General features: G+C 46.6%; 1 protein-coding gene across 1 annotated transcript in view; it reads right to left on the bottom strand.

The window, feature by feature from the left end:
- Positions 1 to 360: 360 nt before the first annotated feature.
- The window catches only part of LOC142312178 (uncharacterized), a 35,804-nt gene continuing 11,651 nt past the window's right edge, over positions 361 to 24,513 (bottom strand). Inside the window, exons 4-13 of the mRNA XM_075351077.1 lie at positions 21,477 to 21,638; positions 21,168 to 21,347; positions 20,962 to 21,085; positions 20,781 to 20,878; positions 11,167 to 11,316; positions 10,858 to 11,037; positions 10,651 to 10,774; positions 10,470 to 10,567; positions 10,183 to 10,273; positions 361 to 6,933 (exon numbers count right to left, since the gene is read on the bottom strand). Of these exons, the coding sequence (XP_075207192.1) occupies positions 5,186 to 6,933; positions 10,183 to 10,273; positions 10,470 to 10,567; positions 10,651 to 10,774; positions 10,858 to 11,037; positions 11,167 to 11,316; positions 20,781 to 20,878; positions 20,962 to 21,085; positions 21,168 to 21,347; positions 21,477 to 21,554 (2,871 nt within the window). The 5' untranslated portion in view covers positions 21,555 to 21,638 and the 3' untranslated portion in view covers positions 361 to 5,185. The remainder of the gene's footprint in view (positions 6,934 to 10,182; positions 10,274 to 10,469; positions 10,568 to 10,650; positions 10,775 to 10,857; positions 11,038 to 11,166; positions 11,317 to 20,780; positions 20,879 to 20,961; positions 21,086 to 21,167; positions 21,348 to 21,476; positions 21,639 to 24,513) is intronic.

Consider the following 24,513-nt stretch of genomic DNA (forward strand, 5'->3'; position numbering starts at 1 on the left):
TCACTCACGGGCGAGGAGCGCCGCTCGAGTCCCCGGGATCCGGCTCACCGCTCGAGCCACCACCGAGCAGCAGCGGCAGCCGCAGCAGCAGCGGCCGGACCCGAGCAGTGGGAGAGCGCAGCGTCCCCTCCTCCGCCCGCGACACAGACACTTGCGTTACAGTGCGTCGTCCATACAACTCTATGGAGAATAGCGCAGTCCGTTAACGGACTGCGCTATTCTCCATAGTGACGGAATGCGCTGAACGTAAGTGTGAAACTAGCCTAAAATTGCCATACATAATGTTAATAATTACAACCAAGCACCTTGTAAGTATCAAAATGTAAACATGTTTATTCAACAATCAAGTTAGACAAGGATAAAATCACAGTGCAATAGAAGACATAGTATGCAGGAAAAAAAGTCTCAGAGAAAAGTTGTTCCCAGACAAAAGACATCTGCCACAATAGAAAACCTTAATGCAACAACATGGGCAAGCAGCAGACCCATGAAGACATGAGAAAAAGATTTTATTCATTCCAATCACAATACAAATAAATAGTGCACTTGCTGCTTACCCATTAACAAAGTGCAAGAGTGCTTGGCCAGTGCCAGGGCAGAGATCCAGTACAAGGAGGAGATGTGTGAAAGGGGCCTAAGGGGCCCTTTGCACACTACGACATCGCAAGCCGATGCTGAGATGCTGAGCGCGATAGTCCCCGCCCCCGTCGCAGCTGCGATATTTTGTGATAGCTGCCGTAGCGAATATTATCGCTACAGCAGCTTCACATGCACTTACCTGCCCTGCGTCGTTGCTCTGGCCGGCGACCCGCCTCCTTCCTAAGGGGGTGGGTCGTGTGGCGTCACAGCGACGTCACACGGCAGGCAGCCAATAGAAGCGGAGGGGCGGAGATGAGCGGGACGTAAACATCCCGCCCACCTCTTTCCTTCCGCATTGCAGACGGGACGCAAATAGATGTTCCTCGCTCCTGCGACTTCATACACAGCGATGTGTGCTGCCGCAGGAACGAGGAACATCGTACCGTCGCAGCAGCCAAAATAATGAAAATGACCGACACTACACCGATCATACGATACCAACGCTTTTGCGCTCGGTAATTGTAGTTAAAATGATTTACACACTACAATGTCGAGAGCGACGCTGGAAGTGCGTCACTTTCAACTTGACCCCACCGACATCGCACCTGCAATGTTGTAGTGTGCAAAGGGCCCCTAAGTCCTGCATGTCACTGATTCTTTTAGCTCATGTCAGTGCTATCAGTGATACAACTTTGAGGGTTAGATTTATTATTTAGGCTTCCTGCAGGGGTTCAAAGGAACTCCTAGTTAGAGCATCTAAAACAAAGTTTAAGGCTATGTGCGTACGCTGTGTTTTTTTGACGCTGCATTTTTGTGCATTTTTTGCCGCAAAAAACACACAAAAACGCACCCGTGGCAAAAGACGCATCAAAAAAAGCATGCGTTTTGGTGCGTTTTTGGCTGCATTTTTGTTCACTGCGTTTTCATATGTTTTTTTTCAGGGAACAATGCCATTAAAGATTGGTGAAGAACAAAAAAAAGATCGGATGTCATTTACTTATTAAATCTGTTCTTCATTCTCCACTAGTGTATGCAGGAGAGCAGACAGCTGCAGAACTACAAGGCTCAGCATGCTCCATCCAGAACTGTATGCTGGAGGGAGATGCAGGGGGAGCAGAACTACAAGGGGGAGCAGAACTACAAGGCTCAGCATACTCCATCCACTAGTATATGCAGGAGAGTAGACAGCAGCTGCAGAACTACAAGGCTCAGCATCCTCCATCCAGTACTGTCTGTATGCAGTTTTTTTGCTCAAAAACGTTAAAAAAAAAAAAAAAGACGTGGGCTTCGCCATATTTTTGTATGCTAGCCAGGTACAGCAGGCAGGTACGGGCTGCCCCCAACTCCCAGCTGCCTATTTGTACCCGCCTGGGAACCAAAAATATAGGGAAGCCCTTTTTTTTTTTTTAATAATTTCATGAAATAAATGAAAAAAAGTTGCGTGGGCTTTGCCCAATTTTTGTGTCCATCCAGTTACAACTAGGCAGCTGGGGATTGGAATCTGTAGCGCAGGGTGCCCAAGCTTTCTGGCCACCCCCGCTGCGAAATGCAATCCGCAGCCGTCCCAGAAAATGGCGCTTTCATAGAAGTGCCATCTTCTTGCGCTGTGTCCAACTCTTCCAGCTGCCCTGGTGCCGGGTGGCTCGCTGGGTAATAATGGGGTTAGAGCTAGCTGTGTATTATCAACTGGCCCTAAGCCCGAAATTCATGGTGTCACGCCAACACTAGACATGGCCACCATGAATTTCTAGTAAAGTTTAAAAAAACACAACACACAGAAAAATATTTTAATTAGAGATAAAACACAACACAATTAGTGACTCCATCTTTATTGAAATAAACCCCCCCCCTTCGCCGTAGTCCTGGGTCGAGGGTCCCGTGATGTCCAATCCGGATCCAATATCATCTGATCGGTTTGCTGGAAGGCAAAGCGATCAGATGATGTGTAAGATGTTCAAGGACCTGAATCACATGACACATCAGCTGATTGTATAAAAGCCGTTTATACAATCAGCTGATGCATCAGTAGGAAAAAAAACCCAAAAACTACCCACTTCTGTGCAGACAGCATCAGCTGATAGTTTAAGCCGGCCGGGCGGTAAAAAGCCGGTCTCACCGCTGGACTTATACGATCAGCTGATGCCATCAGGTGACCGCATCATCTGATAAACGGCAGGTCCTGCAGCCATCGCATGTGTTTCGGGAGTCTGCAGACAGGTGAGTATATTTTTTTTTTCTACTGTTCACTTTTCATTTCGAAGATGCTTCCACCTCCCGTCCAGACATGGCGCCGGACGGGAGTTGGAACCAGGGGTGGCGGTACTGGGAGGATTCACTCTTCTGTGTTTACCAACACAAGGAATCCTCTTCCTGTACACGTGACTGTACTATCCACCCCTTGTGTTTATAGCTGCGTTTTTAGTCATAGAAACGCAGCTATATTTGCAATTTGCGTTTTTCATTGCGTTTTTGAACATCTCATTGAACTCAATAGGTGAAAAACGCAGGAATAATTTATATGCTGCTTTATTGTGGGCATCACAAAAACGCAGCTAAAAAAAACCCGCTGTGTGCAGACAGCAAAAATGAAAACTCATAGACTTTGCTGGTGAAGCAAAGTCATGCAGTTTTCTGAACAAAGACGGACTCGAAAAACGCCACGAAAAACGCCTAGTGCGCACATAGCCTAAATGCCAAGGTGGAATCTCAGGACAAAATATAGGATTAGACCTATGACATGACTTAATAAATCTTGCAATCCAGCTATTGTGGCCGCAAGATTGCAAAATGAGGGTCCTGCTCGCAAATACTTTTATGAATAGATGACGTACATAAATCATTTTGTCCCTCTGATGGTAACGGGGCTTTATAAAAAGCACATTCCTTATTCTTTCGTTTGGCCATCCTTTCCTAGGCCTCTCCTATTGGAAAAGGGACAAAATAAGGTGTCCGCAATTAGAAGAAAAACACATCGAAGGTCACTCACTACCCATTATAACTCAAGGTACCAGATCTGGAGGCTGGATTAGGTCATAGGATTGATAGTTACTGGAATCTCTGGACCTTTGGCTGGACTTACTAGCATTCATGTTTCTGCGACTGCCACCACTGCCTTTCTGAAGACACTGCTGCTGACTCTGTGGGTCCTGTTGGTCCTCCATAAGTGGCACCTGCAGCATCTCCAGCCTCCTCCAGGCTCTGGAAGTCTCCCTGCAGCAACCTGAGCGACATGGCACGCCATGTTGTGGTGGGTCATGTGAATGCGCCAGGCGGTTATTTCTGGGTTGCTCAGCTCTATGTCATCAGAATATGCCTGCCGTGCACCGCAATTCCAGTCTCCTGTCAGCATTCCTCTGCCTCCAGCCTGCAGGACCTCCGGACCTCAGACATGCACCTCCACCACCGCCTGACCAGATATGTTCAAACTCGTATCACTGACTTCTAGGCGCCGGTTAAGGTGTTGTCCCTATCTCACCTTATCATTTAATCGGCCATGCCGACAGAGCTCCTGTGCCTCACGTCCTGCTCCATTGCTGACCAGGCCACACGCTACATATTATTTCTTATTAAGATCTAAATTTCTAGCTTTGTTATTTGTCATTACTGTTACTTCCTCTGTTATAGTTTTTTCTTATACAGTTCTTGAAAATATGTGGTTTCTCCCCATGATTTTGTTGCTGGTAAACAAAATATGATTTACAAGTAGAACGTTTCTCACCTTTAAGGCAGGATACTAGTATCTTCCCGTCTTATATATTGGAATTTATTGTTACTGCTTCTTTATGTTCCTTGAGAGCTGTTTATCTTCAGTTCTGCAGGTGGAGCAGCGAGACATGATTTTATCCATTAATTGTCGTACTTCACTGTTACAGCTGCAGTATTACAATCACAGAGGAGTTTGGACAAGTATGTGTGTTTGTACCCAATCTTCACCGAAGGAATTACAAAAAAGGAATGGATCATATAGATTAATAGTGATTTGCAATATGAACATATTTATTACTGTAAGTTAGATAAGTAAAAGAACTTTGTTCACAGAGAGATTGTGTATTAAAACACTAATAAATGGCAGATCGCTGAGTTTGAGTGTTAGGTAGAAGAGGGAGGAGGAAATGTTGGGTATTGGTGGTGTTTCAGGAGCAGGGTTAGCAATACCTTTGTCGATATATTAATATACAATGTGAAATATTCAATTCTCATAGAATATTACTTTTTATTTCCTTTTTAGATAGAAATATATGCAGTTACTAATATCTGTTAATTCTAATATAAGTTCAAAATTGTTTTCCCCTTGTCTTGTCTTTACTTTCACTGTCTCATAAGCTTTTTCTTATACAGTATGCAACAATATATCATTTTTCTTCATATGAGACTTTCGTGGTGTCCCAACAAAATCTGAATTTCAAGTAAAACACTTATTTTCTATATGGCTTCTCCCCATTTGAGATTTGTGATGTTCGAGAAGATACCATTTGTGGGTAAAACATTTTCGACATTCTGAACATAAAAAGGGCTTTTCCTCTGTGTGAGTTCTCTGATGGACAATAAAGTAATTTCTAATTAAAACATTTCCCACATTATGAACATGAATATGCCTCTAAAAACTCTAGTGAAGTTTCTGGTGTTGATTAAGAGTTGATTTATGTGAAAAACATTTTCCACAATGTGAACATGAAAAAGGCTTCTCCCCTGTATGAGTTCTCATATGTCTAACAACAAGATGTTTATATACAAAACATTTTCCACATTCTGAACAGGAATATGGCTTTTCTCCTGAGTGCCTTCTCTGATGATCAACGAGATGAGATTTATGTGCAAAACATTTCCCACATTCTGAACATAAATATGGCTTCTCCCCTGTGTGAGTTGTCCAATGATCGGCAAGATCTTTCTTCCGTGCAAAACATTTCCCACATTCTGAACATGAAAAAGGCTTTTCCCCTGTATGAGTTTTCTGATGTTCAACAAGATGTGATTTACGTGCAAAACATTTCTCACATTCTGAGCAGGAAAAAGGCCTCTCCCCTGTATGACTTTTCTGGTGCTGATCAAGATCTGATTTTAGTGCAAAACATTTCTTACAATCTGAACATGAAAAAGGCTTCTCCACTGCATGTACTTTCTGGTGCTGAACAAGATCTGATTTTAGTGCAAAAGATTTCCCACATTCTGAACATGAAAAAGGCTTCTCCCCTGTATGTATATTCTGGTGCTGAACAAGATGTGATTTTTCTGCAAAATATTTCCCACATTCTGAACATGAAAAAGGTTTGCCCCTTGTATGTATTTTCTGGTGCTGAACAAGCTGTGACTTAGATGCAAAACATTTCCCACATTCTGAACACAAATATGGCTTCTCTCCTGTGTGAATTCTCTGGTGATTAACAAGATGCGATTTTCTAACAAAATGTTTCCCACATTCTGAGCATGAATATGGCTTCTCCCCTGTGTGAGTTTTCTGATGTCTAACACAATGTTCTTTATTTCCAAAACATTTCCCACATTCTGAGCATGAATATGGCTTCTCTCCTGTGTGAGTTTTCTGATGTCTGACACATATTTCTTTTTTTCCAAAACATTTCCCACATTCTGAGCATGAAAAAGGCTTCTCCACACTATGTACTATCTGGTGATGAACAAGATGTGATTTAAGTGCAAAACATTTCCCACATTCTGAACATGAAAAAGGCTTCTCCCCTGTATGTATAGTCTGGTGCTGAAAAAGATGTGACTTAGATGCAAAACATTTGCCACATTCTGAACACAAATATGGCTTCTCTCCTGTGTGAATTCTATGGTGATTAACAAGATGCGATTTTCTACCAAAATGTTTCCCACATTCTGAGCATGAATATGGCTTCTCCCCTGTGTGAGTTTTCTGATGCCTGACACAAGTTTTTTTTTTTGCAAAAGATTTCCCACATTCTGAACATGAATATGGCTTCTTTCCTGCAATAACTCTCTTATGTGTAAAAATCTCTGATTTCTGATTAATATTTTTGCCACACTCTGAAGAAGAAAATCTCTTCTCTGTATGATTTTTTTGATGTGTTCCAGAAGACATTTTGAGGGAAAAACTTTTTCCATGTTCTGCACTTGAAAATGTCTGTTTTGCTGTAAGAGCAGTTTGATTATTAACGCCAGTTTTGTGACTTTTATTTTTCTCAATAGTCTGTGATGAATCAGAAGATACGACCTGTTTAATACAATCAGATGATAAATTTTTGCTGTATAGGGATGATTGTATATCTGGAATATTGACAGGTACTGCAGTTATATCTTGTATGCTTGCATGTTCATCTGATTTACAAATTGCAGATCTCAGTTTTCCCTGTGATCTCGTCGTACAGGCACCTGACAAGAATAAAGATTATAATTTTTTAATAAAATAACCTTAAAAATTACATTTTGAAAAAAATTCTGAAATATCCATTGAAATTAGGATTCAATTAGCGAAATTCAATTAAGACAAAAACAGTGCACAAGTTAACAGTAGATATCAGAGTAGGAACCACTACAGCATGATGTCTGACCCTTTTTGATAATTCTGCCTCCCAAATATTAGAATAATAGGTCACCAAAAAAATGTTAAGTAGGAATAAATTATAAAATAAAAACTTCTAATATGTTCCACTATTATCTTCCACATGTTTAGCATTGCTGTACTGGGAAGAATGTACTTAAAAACTTTGCTGTGTGCATTTGCAGGGTTCTGCAAATGATGTCCACAAGCTAATCCAACATAATCTGTGTCCTGTTCCAATAGCCAAATAGCGTTCCAACCCTTTGGAGCCCTGCCATGTGATCAAACATTAGGAAATTGTTGGATTCAGAAGTAGTTGCAAAATAATGGAAAAAAAAAAAATTCTCCCCCTTTCTCAAGAACATGGACCCCCAACACATGGCAAGATGTCTGCCCATGTTGCATATGTGTCAGTGTCTCTGCTCGAATTGGAACAGTTTTCCACATCGTCTTCACCTTCTATTCATGGACCTTTTTACACCGTAGTGAGAGTGGCGACCCTGCATAGCAGTATCCGAGACACAATGTGTTTGACGTTTGATCGTTAAGGTCTGATAAGTTTCCTTGGCAATTATTGTGACACAATTTAAGGGTTAAGAAATGTATTGAATATACGTGGTTTTTGATACTATGAGGAGTGCAATTTTCTAAGGCCCCTCCAAGTTACTTTAAAAGGTAATTTAATCCCCAAATTTGGTGAATACCGTATTTTTAAGACTATAAGACGCACTTTTTTCCCCAAAATTTTTGAGGAATGTGGGGGGTGCGTCTTATAGTCCGACAGCTGCAGGGAAGGGGTGCGGTGGTGGTGAGGCGGGTCATCGGCGGCACGAGCAGGCTGTAGCAGTGTCTACCGTGACCACAAGGGCCTGCTCATTTCATATGCACCGCATCCTCCCGACCATCATCTCTCAGCGCTGAAGCCGGCGCTGAGAGGTGGGTGGGATGATGGACGGGGGATGCGCGCATAATTAACAGCCTGCCCGCGTGATCATCCCTGGCAACTACAGCCTGGAATGATCATGTGAGACTATATTCACTGCCCCCCCCCGCATTTCATCATCAGCTCAGCGTTATATAGTGAATAGAACAGAATTCTAGAATGTTGGTTACACTTTATAAGGGTCTAGCTGTCCATAGCAACCAATCAGAGCTGAGCTTTCACTTTACCTCAGCAGTTTCAATGCCAACAATTGCATTCTGGTTAAATAATATAAGACAGAGTCTTATTTTCGGGGAAACACGGTACTGTATGAACCCCACATATTCTCCTATATACTGTATGAACCCCACATATCCTCCTATATATGTATGAACAAGTCTCCTATATACTGTATGAACCCAACATATCCTTCAACATACACTATAACCAGCACATAAGCCCCTATATACAGTATACCATACTCCCATCGCTCTAGTTGCCCTATGCTGCACTGCACTGACCCTCCATAAAGCAGACACACTGACCGATACGTTGATTGCTGGAATAAGGGGCCCTTAGGCCTTACTCCACCAGTGTATGCACCAAAAAAAGAGTGGAGGAGGTGAGTGGTTTAAATAAAAATATATATATATATATATATATATATATATCTATATATATATATATATTATATATATATAGATATATATATATATATATATATACAGTACAGACCAAAAGTTTGGACACACCGTCTCAGCTCTAGAACAACTGTTAAGAGGAGACTTTGTGCAGGAGGCCTTCATGGTAAAATAGCTGCTAGGAAACTACTGCAAAGGACAGGCAACAAGCAGAAGAGACTTGTTTGGGCTAAAGAACACAATGAATGGACATTAGACCAGTGGAAATCTGTGCTTTGGTCTGATGAGTCCAAATTTGAGATCTTTGGATCCAACCACCATGTCTTTGTAGAAAAGGTGAATGGATGGACTCTACATGGCTGGTTCCCATCGTGAAGCATGGAGGAGGAGGTGTGATGGTGTGGGTCCGCTTTGCTGGTGACACTGTTGGGGATTTATTCAAAATTGAAGGCATACAGAACCAGCATGCCTACCACAGCATCTTGCAGCGGCGTGCTATTCCATCCGGTTTGCGTTTAGTTGGACCATCATTTATTTTTCAACAGGACAATGACCCCAAACACACCTCCAGGCTGTGTAAGGGCTATTTGACTAAGAAGGAGAGTGATGGGGTGCTACGCCAGATGACCTGGTCTCCACAGGCACCAGACCTGAACCCAATCGAGATGGTTTGGGGTGAGCTGGACCGCAGAGTGAAGGCAAAAGGGCCAACATGTGCTAAGCATCTCTGGGAACTCCTTCAAGACTGTTGGAAAACCATTTCTGGTGACTACCTCTTGAAGTTTATCAAGAGAATGCCAAGAGTGTGCAAAGTAGTAATGAAAGCAAAAGGTGGCTACTTTGAAGAACCTAGAATACAAGACATATTTTCAGTTGTTTCCAACTTTTTTAAGTATTTCATTCCACATGTTTTAATTCATAGTTTGATGCCTTCAATGTGAATCTACCATTTTCAGAGTCCTGAAAATAAAGAAATCTATTTGAATGAGGTGTGTCCAAACGTTTGGTCTGCACTATATATATATATATATATATATATATATATATATATACACACATACATATATAAAATTGTATTCTCTTTTCTATGTTTATATTTGACAATCTTAATAATAAGACTGGAAAAAAAAAAAAGAAATTCACAGTTGGCTCTCACTGTACATGGACTGTACAAGCAAGACCAAAACATACGGAAATTTTTCTTCACGCGATTTTCTAAGTTGTCAACACATTCTACGTACCTGGTCATTGGGCTTTGCAGATTAGAGCTATGGGCAGCTAAACGTCAGCATCTTCAAATCACAGGGGCTAGGGTTCACCTCGAGGCTGCATAATTTAACTAAAACCTGTCTCACTCCAGAAAAAAGACTTAAAATACCCAAAAGTAATGGGGACAATTTTGGGTGGGAGTTGGTGACCACTTCATTACAATATGGGACTACACTGCTAATAAACCAGCCACAGCCGGTGACTGAGAAGAATCTGTGACTTCTCTGCATTCAGTGGTCACTGCTCACCTGGGTAGTCATGTGTAGGAATCTCCTCTTTACTTTGCTCATCACTCCTCATATATGTCTCTGTAGTATTAATAATGGTCTTATCTTCACCCTGAAACAAATATTGTAAAAGTCACAGACAGATGGAGAACTCACATCTATGATCAGCTCTAATCTTGCCATCTCCACCGCTCTCATTACGCAAGTATAAAACATATAATACTGGCGGATAAAACTAGACTGAGCACAAGACCTCACAGCCGTCTACACATCATAGGGAGATTTCATGGCACCTTCTCTCCATCTACCTGATGATCCTGAGGAACATTGGGATCTTCTTGTTTACAGTCCTGTGGGAGAAGAGGATGGGGACATCGCTCTGGTGTTGTCCTTTTACTGGATAGAACTGGAGGAAACACATACAGGGACTGAATTTGTTCTTTACAAACAGATAATTAAAGGCCGTGTGCATTTAGTCCTGTCTATTACCTGGTGATCTGAGGGATGGGGAAACCTCCATCATGAAGTCCTTGTACAGATCTTTATGTCCTTCTAAATACTCCCACTCCTCCATAGAGAAATAGACGGTGACGTCCTCACACCTTATAGGAACCTAGCACATACAATGATACCGTCACGCCCCAGATCCCTTCATAGCATTACTGTATAATGTCCCAGCATTCCCAGCAGTGTCACCTCTCCAGTCAGCAGATTTATCATCTTGTTGGCGAGTTCTAGGATCTTCTGGTCATTGATGTCCTCATGTATCGGGGGGTGAGGTGGAGGCCCCGTGATTGGGCTCAGGGGTCTTCCCCATCCCTCAGACACAGGGGCCTGACAGCGCTCACTAGAGGTCTTCTTCACTACTGTGTAATCCTGGTTATGGAGAGACACAGTAATAAATCTCACTACAGACATTTCCAGAGTCCTCACCTCTCCAGTTCGGTCCATCTGTTATTCCCATAGATAAGAAAGATGTAATGTGACGTCATCAGAATTTCTCACCTCTCCAGTAAGACGGAAGAGGATTTCTAGGGTGAGGTGTAATATCCTCTCCATCATCTTGTCCCTGTCCTTATCCATCCTTGACGGGTCAATCAGGAAAATTCTCTTATATTGAAGATCTCCACTGACAGGATCCGATATTGTAGGGACCTGAATAGAGGTAGCAGCGTGTTGATTATTGCCATTTGAGGCAGAAAAAATAATAATACATTAGATTCAGTTTTTTCAAAGAATTACACTGTTTTATCCAGTTATTCTGTGTTTTTTTGTAAAAGACATTTTTGGGTATCACAGTAATGGTACAATTTACAATGAAAATTGCAAAAATAATTATGTAATTGCTATCCTTTTTCCATTTTGCAAAAATTCATCAATATAAATCAATCAGTGAGTTCTATAGACCAACATGGAGAAAAAATAGTAATCATTCTGTCAGGAATGGGACATATTATTGTGATGCTGGCGGCGTGTATTGCAGTGCAGGAAGCTGGTGGTCTCTGTGCTGCAATACATCTGAAAATAGTGTGTAGGCAGGCTTCCCTCCTGCATGGGCCTGGTTGTGGTTACACCTCCTGCCACCATGATTTCTACAATCCTGGTGTCAATGACCCTTGTCTGTGTTATCCTCCCATTATTTTGCTTCCTCTGGTAAAAATGACAGTTCGGTAATAGAACTTTTGAGCTCCACTTAGGATGAATTTGCTCAATACCGAAGATTGCTCAATAAGAGGCTTGGAAACAAGTGGAGTTTAAAAAAAAAAATAAGAAGAAATTAAACCAGGGGTTTAAAAAAAAACAAAAAAACCCAACAAAACATTTTAGGCCTGTGTTTCATTTTCCCAACCTTTTATTATTTTTAACGGTTTGTTTGGATAATGGAGGGTAGAGATGGAGGTTTTTTTTTATATAGGTACAAACAACTGAATATCGCTGGGAAGATGTGAGCATGTTGGCCATCTGGAATCTCATGTTAAAAATCTGGAGGAGTAAACTACAACATTGAAGGCGATTGACAATACTGAGTGTAGCATGCTGCTCGCTGAGCAAACAATTAGTGGGTAAGATACGGAGGATGGTGAATACCTAAGAATAATTTTAAAAAATTAGACAGCAAGTGCAAGGAAAGTACCTCAAGGGCAGTGTTCTCTGAAATATTACAGTACCTGTGCCATGTGCAACACAGAATAATGACATATGCAAAAGAATAAAGGGGGAGACACGGGAGGCGCTCCATAGTGATTGATTTGCTGCTTAGTAAAAAGAGAGAGAGAAGATGTACAGTATATCACAAAAGTAATATCTTAACACCACCTCCCCACCCCCTCCACTACCAGAAGGAAAATAAACCTACCAACAAAAAAATAAAACAAAACAAGAGGCCTCATTTTCTGTATATCTTTCCTTTTCGATTTTTATGTACTACAATGAATGTGATGTTTTAATCTACCGTATTTTTTGTTTTATAAGACGCACCCCAAATTTAGAGATAAAAAAAGGTAAAAGAAGGGAATTTTGTTTACTTACCGTAAATTCCTTTTCTTCTAGCTCCAATTGGGAGACCCAGACAATTGGGTGTATAGCTATTGCCTCTGGAGGCCACACAAAGTATTACACTTAAAAGTGTAAGGCCCCTCCCCTTCTGGCTATACACCCCCAGTGGGATCACTGGCTCACCAGTTTTAGTGCCAAAGCAAGAAGGAGGAAAGCCAATAACTGGTTTAAAGACCAATTCAATCCGAGGAAACATCGGAGAACTGAACCATACCACATGAACAACATGTGTACCCGAAAAAACAGAAAAACCCCGAGAAAACAGGGCGGGTGCTGGGTCTCCCAATTGGAGCTAGAAGAAAAGGAATTTACGGTAAGTAAACAAAATTCCCTTCTTCTTTGTCGCTCCATTGGGAGACCCAGACAATTGGGATGTCCAAAAGCAATCCCTGGGTGGGTAAAAGAATACCTCATGATAGGGCCGTCAAACGGCCCTCTCCTACAGGTGGCCAACCGCCGCCTGAATGACTTATCTACCTAGGCTGGCGTCTGCCGAAGCGTAGGTATGCATCTGATAATGCTTGGTAAAAGTAAGTAGACTCGACCAGGTGGGTGCCTGACACACCTGCTGAGCCGTAGCCTGGTGCCGTAATGCCCAGGATGCACCCACGGCTCTGGTAGAATGGGCCTTCGGCCTTGAGAGACCCAGAAGCCCAGTAGAACTGTAGGTTTCAAGAATTGGTTCCTCGAGCCCCCGAGCAAGGGTGGATCTGGAAGCTTGCGACTGTTTACGCCGACCAGCGACAAGGACAAAGAGTGCATCCGGGTGGCGCAGGAGCGCCATGCGGGAAGTAGAACCTGAGTGCTCTCACCAGAACCAACAGATGCAAATCTTTCTGAAATTGATGGACTGGACGAGGACACAAAGAAGGTGAGGTGATATCCTGATTGATATGAAAATGGGATACCACCTTAGGGAGAAATTCCGGAACCGGACGCAGAACTACCCTGTCCTGGTGAAGGACCAGGAAGGGAGTTTGTATGAGAGCGTTGCTAGCTCGGAAACTCTCCTAAGAGACGAGACCGTTACTAGAAGGCCACTTCCCGTGAAAAACGGGAAGGGAGACATCCTTCAAAGGCTCGAAAGGCGGCATCTGGAGAGCAATTAGAACCTTGTTCAGATCTCAGGGCTCTAACGGCCGCTTGTACGGAGTGCTGAGAAGACAAACTCCCCGTAGGAACGTGCGTACCTGAGGAAGTCGTCGTTTCTGAAAAAATACAGATAGCGCTGAGACTTGTCCCTAAAGGGAACTGAGTGACAACCCATTTTCCTACCTAGATTGCAGGAAGGAAGGAAACATAGACGATGCAACCGGCCAGGGAGAAACACCCTGCGCCGAGCACCGAGATAAGAACATCTTCCACGTCCTGTGGTCAATCTTGGCGGACGTTGGTATGCTAGCCTGTCTCATGGTGGCAACCACGTCCTGAGGTAATCCTGACGACACTAGGTTCCAGGACTCAATGCCACACCATCCGGTTGAGGGCCGTAGAATCCAAATGGAAGAATGGCCCTTGAGACAGCCAGTCTGATTGGTCTGGTAGTGCCCCCGGTTAGCCTACCGTGAGGCACCACAGAACCGAGTACCACAACATCCTCGGCCAATTTGTAGCGACGAGGATGGCGCGGCCGCAGTCGGTCTTGATCTAGCGCAGTACTCTGGGCAACAATGCCAGAGGTGGCACCTAAGGTAGCTGGAACTGCGACCAATGCTGAACTAAGGCGTTTGCCGCCAGAGCTCGATGATTGTGAAACCGTGCCATGAAGCTGGCACATTGTTGTTGTGCCGTGACGCCATTAGATCGACGTCCGGCCTCTGTCAGCGGCGCCAGATCTCCTGAAACCCGTCCGGGTGAGGAGACCATACTCTTTCGGCCACACCTCAGCGACTTAGGAAGTCAGCTTCCTAGTTTCCACACTTGGGATGTGAATTGTGGATATGGTGGATGCCGTGTCTTCCACCCACATCAGAACCTGCCGGACTTCCTGGAAGGCTTGCCGGTTGCGCGTTCTTCGTTGGTGGTTGATGTATGCCACCGCTGTGGAGCTGTCCGACTGAAGTCGGATATGCTTGCTTTCCAGCCGCTGTTGGAAGGATTGTAGGGCAAGATACACTGCTCTGTGTTCAAGAACATTGATCTGAAGAGTGGACTCTTGCTGAGTCCACGTACCCTGAGCGCTGTAGTGGAGAAAAACTGCTCCCCACCCTGATAGACTCGCGTCTGTCGTAACTATCGCCCAGGACGGGGATAGGAAGGACCTTCTTTTTGACCAAGAGGTGAGAAGAAGCCACCACCGTAGAGATTCCTTGGCCGCCTGAGAAGAACGACGACTCTGTTGAGGGACGTCGACTCCTCGTCCCATTGGCGGAGAATGTCCCATTGTAGTGGACGCAGTAAAACTGCGCGAAAGGAACTGCCTCCATTGCTACCATCTTACGTAGGAAGTGCATGAGGCGTGTCAATGTGTGCGACTGGTTCTTAAAGAAGAGCTTGCAGCCCGTAGTGAATGCTGTTTGTCTAGCGGCAGCTTCACTATCGCTGAGAGAGTAAGAAACTCTATGCCTAGATATGTTATCGATAGGGTCGGGGTCGGATCTGACTTTAAAAAGTTGATGATCCACCCAAAACTCTAGAGAGTCTCCAACGCAACGTTCGGGCAGTGTTGGCATGTTTCCTAAGAGAGTGCCTTGACAAGTAGATCGTCTAAATACGGGACCACAGAGTGACCCTGAGAGTGCAGGACTGTGACTACTGCTGCCCTGACCTTGGCGAAGACCAGTTGGACTGTCGCTAGCCGGAAGGTAGAGCTACGAACAGAGGGTGTTCGTCTCCTATAACGAAGCGTAGAAACGCTAGTGCTCTGGATCAATCGGCACGTGTGGATAAGCATCCTTGATGCCTAATGATGCTAGGAAATATCCTTGGGACCTTGAGGCGATGACATGGCGGAGGGATTCCATCCGGAACCGCCTGGTGTCCACGAGCTTGCTGAGCATTTTTAGATCCAGAACGGGACGGAACGGCCCGTTGTTATAGGTACCGCAAAGAATTTGGGGTAAAAACCGTGACCTTGTTCCTGAAGAGGAACGGGGGTCATCACTCTTTCTGCCTATAGAGTGCACCCTGTTTGCAGAAGAGCAGCGGCCCGGCCGGGAGGTGGAGAAATTCTGAAGAATCGAGTTGGAGGACGAGAAGTGAGCTCTATCCTGTACCCGTGAGACAGAATGTCTCACACTCAATGGTCATTGACCTATGGCAGCTAAATATCGCCAAGGCGGGAGAGCCTGCTACCGACCGAGGCCGCAAGTCATGAGGAAGCCGCCTTGGAAGCGGGTTTTCCGACTGTCGCTTTTTTTGGGCGAGACTGAGCCCGCTAAGAATCTTAGCTCCTCTGATCCTTTTGAGTCCACCTTGGACGAGGAAAAATGGGACCTGCCCGAGCCTCGAAAAGGCCGAAAACCCCGACTGCCTCTTGCTCTGTTGGGGTTTGTTGTGTCCGGGCTGAGGAAAGGATGAATCCTTACCCCTGGACTGTTTGATGGTTACATCCAACGCTCACCAAACAGTCGGTCAGCAGAAAAAGGCAACTGGTTAGGCAACCTTTTTTGGAAGCAGAATCTGCCTTCCATTCACTTAACGAGCAGACCAGGCTCTGCTTAAAAACACGGAGTAGCGGAGGCTACCGCCACACGGTTCGCAGAGTCCAGGACAACCTGAATCGCGTAAGAAAACAAATGCAGACATTTGAGAGGTTAAGGATGCCACCTGCGGCACAGATGTACGTGTAACCGTGTCAATCTGTGTAAGACAAGCTGAAATAGCTTGGAGTGCCCCAATGGAGAGAATGCCGGAGCCAACGGTGCGCCGACAGCCTCATAGATGGCTTTCGACCAGAGATCCATCTGTCTGTCAGTGGCATCTTTGAGTTTGCAGTTCCATCTCCCACTGCAACTATGGATCTAGCTACAAGTCTGGAGATTGGAGGATGCCGCTCGGGACATTGGGTCCAGTCCTTGACCAAGTCAGGGGACAGGGATAGCGTGTATCCTAAGCCGTTTGGAGAAGCGCATATCTGGATAAGCGTGGTGTTCCTGGACTGCCTCTCTGAAGGCAGAGTGGTCCAGAAAAATACGTGAAGCTGACTCCTCCACTGGAGGAGTTGTGAGAAATAACCCACATTCTATAGATGGACGCTATAAGATTATTTACTATGGCGTCACAATCAGGTGTATCCAGATTGAGAGCGGTCTCAGGATCAGTATCCTGAGCCGCTACTTCCGCCTCATTACACAGCGAGTCCTTCTGTTAGGACCCTGATGAAACCGAGGCCGCTCATAGCGAGCCCACTTAGGCTGTCTGGGACTGACGTCCGTGCAGAGCCGTGACTCTGGGATGCGTGTGACATTCCCGGAGCTGTTAGTTATTCACACTGAGGGGGGCCATGGATCAATGATTCAACAGTGCCCATATTGTGAGAGACATGTCCGGACTGCTAGGCTTCTAGTATCATAGCCATAGTCTCAGAAAAACTGTCAGTAAATACTGCAGACACCGTCCTCATCCCCTGGCCATTAGTGCATACAATGGGAGTCTATGTACCTGCCGGCCGTATAGCCGTACATGCTGTACCAGCTGTATAGAAAAACATGTGGTTCTGCACCTTTGTTTTACACAGAGAATATGCTGATAACTCCTCCGCATAATCCAGGAGGGTATATACAACGTGCGACCAAACAGTGCAATGTATATAGTACAAGCATATCTATAAGTGCACTTCTGCACTAGTGGGGTTAGCACCACAGGTGCTGCTTAACGCCTGTTACAGCGATTGTGTGACTATCAGAATGCCAGGGTCTTCCACACTTGTCTCTGTATCGTACAGAAACTGACACTAATGGCTGCCGGTGTCCTTGTAGAGAAGGAAGCCGTGGGCGTGCCTGAGAAAGTGCGGGAATCCGGATTCATAGTGCACACAGTGAGAGGGGTGGAGTATGCAAAACATACTCCAGCTCTCAGCTCTGCTCTATGCAGCGTCACGCCCCTACCCTGACTGTCAGGGCTGTGGGCGGTAACGAAGGGAGACTAGGCCCAGAAGCCGGGGACTCGAGTTAACAGCGCGGCCGCCGTAAAAGCGCGGGCCGCGCTGAAGTCCCCGGCGCACCACAAGTGCCAGCCGCGCCGCAGTCCCAGCGGCCGGCGCGACCGCTCTAGAAGTGGCCAGCGTCCCGCCCCTCTCCTGACTGGCAGGTCTGGGGGCGGGAACGAACTAAAGCAGGCCGCAAAAGCCGGGGACTCGAGTTATCAGCGCGGCCGCCGTAAAAGCGCGGGCCGCGCTGAAGTCCCCGGCGCACTACAAGTGCCAGCCGCGCCGCTGTTCCAGCGGCCGGCGCGCCCGAGTCCTAGACGTGGGCAGCGTCCCGCCCCTCTCCTGACTGGCAGGTCTGGGGGCGGGAACGAACGGAAGCAGGCCGCAAAAGCCGGGGACTGTAGTTATCAGCGCGGCCGCCGTAAAAGCGCAGGCCGCGCTGAAGTCCCCGGCGCACTACAAGTGCCAGCCGTGCCGCAGTCCCAGCGGCCGGCGCGGCCGAGTCCCATAAGTGTGCCTGCTTCAGCTAAGCTGAATGAGGCTATGGCACAGGCGCCGCAGCGCTGATGTCCCCCGGCGCACTACAACACCCAGCATGCTGCGGTGTGAGCGCCAAATGCACGGGGACACAGAGTACCTTGAGGAAGCAGGGCCATGTCCCTGATGTACTCCGCTCCATCCAGCATCTTCTCCAGGGGCTGTAGATGGAGCACGGTCTCAGTGCCTGGAGACCGGTAAATCCCACTTCACCCAGAGCCCTGTAAAAAGGGATGGGGAAGGAATCAGCATGTGGGCTCCTGCCGCCGTACCCGCAATGGGTACCTCAACCTTACAAACACCTCCGACATACAGTGGGGTGAGAAGGGAGCATGCTGGGGACACTATATGTGTCCTCTTTTCTTCCATCCGACATAGTCAGCAGCTGCTGCTGACTAAAAAGTGGAGCTATGCGTGGATGTGTTGCCTCCTTCGCACAAAGCACAAAACTGGTGAGCCAGTGATCCCACTGGGGGTGTATAGCCAGAAGGGGAGGGGCCTTACACTTTTAAGTGTAATACTTTGTGTGGCCTCCAGAGGCAATAGCTATACACCCAATTGTCTGGGTCTCCCAATGGAGCGACAAAGAAAAAAAAGAAAAAATGGGATCCGCCTTATATTCCGGTGTTGTCTTATCAGAGGATTGCGGCAGCGGTGGTAGAGCGGGGTCATAGGAGGCAGAGGCTGTGCTGGCAGCGGGTCAGTGGTGGCAGCGGAAGGTGCAGTGGTTGTGTGGTGGAGCAGGCTGGTGCGGCGAGTGTCCTAGTCTGTCTGTGGTCCGGGCTTCAAAGAAATTGCGCCTGGAGCAGCTCGTGCGCAGATGGAACTCTCATACAAAAGCTCCATCTGCGCATGCTCTGACTCCCGGCGCCATCATTTGAAGCTGGGACCGCGGACAGACTAGGAAACCCGCCGCACAGCTACCGTAGTCCGCATAGCCACCCGGCCGCACAGAGTGGCAGGCAACAGCCGGCCGCCCACCCGCACAGAGTGGCCGCCAGGACAGAAAGGCAGGCTCCACCGGCACCCGGTGGTCCGCACGCACCGACAGGCACCCTGCCGGCTGCGGACAGACTAGGAAACCCGCCGCACAGCCACCGCAGTCCACACAGGCACCCAACCGCCCAGAGTAGCATCCAGCAGGCCGCCCGCCCACTCGCACATAGAAGCAGCCGGCCGCCGGGCTGAGATGCAGCCGTCTGCAGGCACCAACAGGCACTGGGCTGCCCGCACGCCCCGACAGGCACCCTGCCAGCCGCACACAAGATCTGCACAGACAGCCCCTGCCAATTCACCTCCCGGTAAGCTACGGTATATTCAGATTTTAAGGCACATCCCTCATTTTCCTTCTAAATTTTTGGGAGGAAAAGTGCGTCTTATAATCCGAAAAATACGGTACTTCTTTTTGCGGTTGATGAAATTCATTCTCCTTTTTCATGCCTCACACACTTAGGATGGAGCCTCAAATTGTTCCTCTGCTCTGATTGATTTGGATGACACGAATTTCATCATCCACATACCTGAATGAAGTCTTGCGCCTGCGCAGCAGCATCACTGGCCACACAGATGCATTTTGCTCTGCCCTATTGCATGCAAAGCATAGGTCTTTTATGAGCAGAGAGGAGGAACAGACGCCTCAAGGTCCCATCGGTCCGGACCAGCCTCATTTAAATACTGTGCAGGACGAAATCAAATAGAATTTTTGGGGTGTACAGGGGAAGACATCAGACAATGTAATCATTTGTTAAATGCCTAAGAAAAGCAGTAAAAGGTTATTTGTTGTGATATTAAAAAACTGGTGACAGGCTCCATTTAGTAGCAGCAACAGTTGATGATTTTAAAAAAAGGCAACCATTTGTCATATGAATCTGCACACTGAGGCCCTGTGCGTACTAGAAAATGGAGGAATTTTTTTAAGAAAATTCCGCAGGCTCTCAAAGATTTCCGCACCTGCGGAAAAAACCCGCACCAAATCCGCACCGAAATCCACATGCGGTTTGTTCACAGGTTGTTCCCTGCGGGATTTAACAATTACATTAGTGAAATCCCGCAGCTACCTGCGGAAAAGAAGTGACATGCAATTGTTTTTGCTGCGGGAATCTCGCAGCAAAACCTGCAGCTGTCAAAATCAGCCTAGTGCGCACAGCATTTTTTTTCCCATTGGATTTGCTGGTGAATCACTGCAGAAAGGTTAAGAACATTTTCTGCAGCGAATCATGCAGCAAATCCGCGGGAAATCCGTGGGAAAATCCGACTAGTGCGCACAGAGCCTTACAGACAGAGGGAGAAGTCATGGCTCTAATCCTGCCATCTCCACCGCTCTCATTACACAAGTAGAAAACATATAATACTGCAGGATAAAACAAGACTGAGCACAAGACCTTCACAGCCGTCTACACATCATAGGGAGATTTCATGGCATCTTTTCTCCATATACCTGATGATCCTGAGGAACATTGGGATCTTCTTGTTTACAGTCCTGTGGAAGAAGAGGATGGGGACATCTCTCTGGTGTTGTCCTCTTACTGGATAGAACTGGAGGAGACACATACAGGGACTGAATTCATTCCTTATATACAGATAATTATAGGCCGTGTATATTTAGTCCTGTCTATTACCTGGTGATGTGAGGGGCTGGGGAACCTCCATCATGACGTCCTTGTACAGGTCTTTGTGTTCTTCTAAATACTCCCACTCCTCCATGGAGAAATAGATGGTGACGTCCTGACACCTTATAGGAACCTGACACATACAATGATACCGTCATCCCCCGATCCCTTCATAGCGTTACTGTATAATGTCCCAGCATTCCCAGCAGTATCACCTCTCCAGTCAGCAGCTCAATCATCTTGTAGGTGAGTTCTAAGATCTTCTGGTCATTGATGTCCTCATGTATCAGGGGGTGAGGTGGAGGCCCTGTGATTGGGCTCAGGGGTCTTCCCCATCCCTCAGACACAGGGGCCTGACAGCGCTCACTAGAGGTCTTCTTCACTACTGTGTAATCCTGGTTATGGAGAGACACAGTAATAAATCTCACTACAGACATTTCCAGAGTCCTCACCTCTCCAGTTCTGTCCATCTGTTATTCCCATAGATAAGAATGATGTAATGTGACGTCATCAGAATCTCTCACCTCTCCAGTAAGCCGGAAGAGGATCTCTAGTGTGAGGTGTAATATCCTCGGCGCCTTCTTGTCTTTGTCCATATCCATCCTTGAAAGGTCAATCAAGAAAACTGTCTTCTGTAGAAGATCTCCACTGAGAGGATCCGATATTGTATTATAATGAGATAATTACTGAAAATAATAAGGGGAAACAAATGAGATAGAACATGAAGATGTTATATTCTCGGATTCTATATACTAGAATATCATAAATACAGACTACTCGCTGCATTTGTTACCACTCAGATGTGATAATAAAGGGGACTCTGATTCTCACTCAACTACCGAAATAGGCTGCAGTGAGCTAAGTGAACAACCAGTTCACTCAGCAAAAAAAATAAAGTTTTAAAATGTTTTTAAGTGAATTTTTTTTTTTTTTTAAACAAGACAGAAAGAGAACATTCTCCATTCTTGACGAGGAAAGAGAAAAGGCATCTTCCATGTATCTGAGGTAACGGAGAGAGCAGCCATTATCTATCTGAGGCATAAAAAGAGATAGAGAAATATACAGCCGCCTCCATCTTATCTTACAAGAAAAATATATCTTTGTACCTCAATATCCAGTAGATAGAAAAATAATCAAAACTGAAAGATCTCAGTAGTTGATGAATGTTAAAGGTTGATTGAAAAGATGGAAACAAATATAATTTAAAGTGATGAAAATGTGACGCCCTGGCCTATCAGGTCGTCACAGAGTATTGTGCAATCTGCCCTTCAGCACAGTATCCACCCTCCTTGGTTACGGGTCCTGGTCCTTTGGTGTTGCTAACAGCTGAGCCAATCAAAACCCTAGGAACATGTTAGGCTATGTGCGCACGTTGCGTTCTATTACGCAGCGTAAATAGTCACTGCATGTGCGTCTCAGAACGCAGCCGAAAAGCTGCGTTCTGAAACGCATTCGGCAGAACGCAACGTGCGCACATTCCTGCAGAATTCAAGCGTTCTGGATGCTTTCTCTGCCATGGGAAAAGCATCCAGAGTGCACATTTTTGACAGTGCAGTCCCACTCGGCTCTGCTGCATCCCCATAGACTTGCAGCAGAGCCGACTGGGACCGTAATGCCAAAAAGAACACATGGCTGGCTGCGGTAGACAGCCGCGCGATCAGAATGAACTCGGGTGAACTTCACCCGACTTTATTGTGATCGCGCGGCTGTCTGTGTGCCGCGGCTTGATTTGCGGTCACAGGTGAAGGACTCACCTGTGACCGCAAATCTGAGTGACTGCAGTGAGCCACGCGATCACCGGTGCCGTCACTCAGGTTACCCGTGGCCAGCTCGAGTCCTCCACCCGAGACCTGTGGCCGCGGGTAACCTGAGAGACGTCACCGCACACATCCCGACATTCCCGCCTACATCCTGACTTTACCGCCTTCATCCACGCACACATCCCGACATCCCCGCACACATCCCGACATTACCGCCGACATCCCCGCACACACCCCGACATTACCGCCAACATCCCGACATTACCGCCGACATCCCCGCACACATCCTGACATTACCGCCTACATCCCGGCACACAATCCGACATTACCGCCGACATCCACGCACACATCCTGACATTACCGCCGACATCCCCGCACATATCCTGACATTACCGCCGACATCCCCGCACACATCCCGACATCCCCGCACACATTCCGACACTACAGCCGTCATCATCACAGCACACACACCGGCATTACCTCAGTGACGTCCCCGCTGACAGCGCGATTCAATTCAGTTTCTGCATGGAGCGGACAGGAGCGGCGGTGTTCTACTGCCGCTCCTGTCAGCTTCATGTAGCAGAGCTGGATGCATCGCGGGACCTCGTGGATTACGCCGGACCTGGAGGGGTTTTTGGGGATTAATAAAGTGGTGAAAGAGGGTGGTTTTTGTCTTTTATTTCAAATAAAGGATTTTTCGGGTGTTTGTGTTTATTTACTTTCACCAGGTTAATCATTGGGGGTGTCTCATAGACGCCTGCAACGATTAACTAGGATTTAGTGTTAGCTATGGGCTGCCATTAACTCCTTATTACCCAGATTGCCACCGCACCAGGGCAGTTCTGGATGAGCCGGGTACAGTCCCGGGACTGTCGTATCTAATCCATGCGGCAATTCCGGGCGGCTGCTGGCTGATATTTTTAGGCTGGGGGGCTCCCAATAACGTGGGGCTCCCCATCCTGAGAATACCTTCAGCCGTGTGGCTTTACCCTGGCTGGTATCAAAATTGGGGGGGGGGACCGCACGCCGTTTTTTTTTTTTAATTATTTATTTATTTTACTGCACTACATAGACCCGCCCACCGGCAGCTGTGATTGGTTGCAGTGAGACAGCTGTCACTCAGCATGGGGGCGTGTCTAACTGCAACCAATCATAGGCGCCGGTGGGCGGGGGAAGCAGGGAATACGAGATTGAATAATGGGCGGCCGGCATTTTCAAAACCAGGAGGAGCCGCCAGCAGTGTGACAGCCGTGCAGCTGATCGGTGAGTATGAGAGAGGGGGGAGAGGGATAGACCGACAGAGAGAGAGAGAGTGAGAGAAAGAGACCGACCGACAAGGAGACACAGAGACCGACAGACAGACAGAGACCGACATTACAACCAATACACACAAAAGAAGTGACATGTCACTTCTAAGAACGTGCGCTTCGGGCACCAGCCGAAGCGCTGCGCTTTAATACGCCACGTGCGCACGGCTCCTGCCTAATCTTCATAGATTATGCTGGGGACGCAGGACGCATGCAATTACGCTGCGGTGCAGATCGCAGCGTAACTGCATGTAAATACGCAACGTGCGCACATAGCCTTACACTGTACCCACCAGCCACACCATTGGGGAGCCTGAAGTGAATAGGGCGGCCCACATGGGGAGTTGGTAGGGGAGAGTGAGAAAGTGAGAGGAGAAGTGAAGTGGTAGTGGAAGGAGAAGGAAGTGACTCTCGTGAGGAGAGGTCACAGGAGGAGCAAGGCTCCTGAGTACTGGGTGGCAGACGTTGGTCTGGGCCTGGTAGGAGCTGGAACC

The sequence above is a fragment of the Anomaloglossus baeobatrachus genome, chromosome 5 (assembly GCF_048569485.1).
Source record: "Anomaloglossus baeobatrachus isolate aAnoBae1 chromosome 5, aAnoBae1.hap1, whole genome shotgun sequence".
In the NCBI taxonomy this organism is placed as follows: Eukaryota; Metazoa; Chordata; class Amphibia; order Anura; family Aromobatidae; genus Anomaloglossus; species Anomaloglossus baeobatrachus.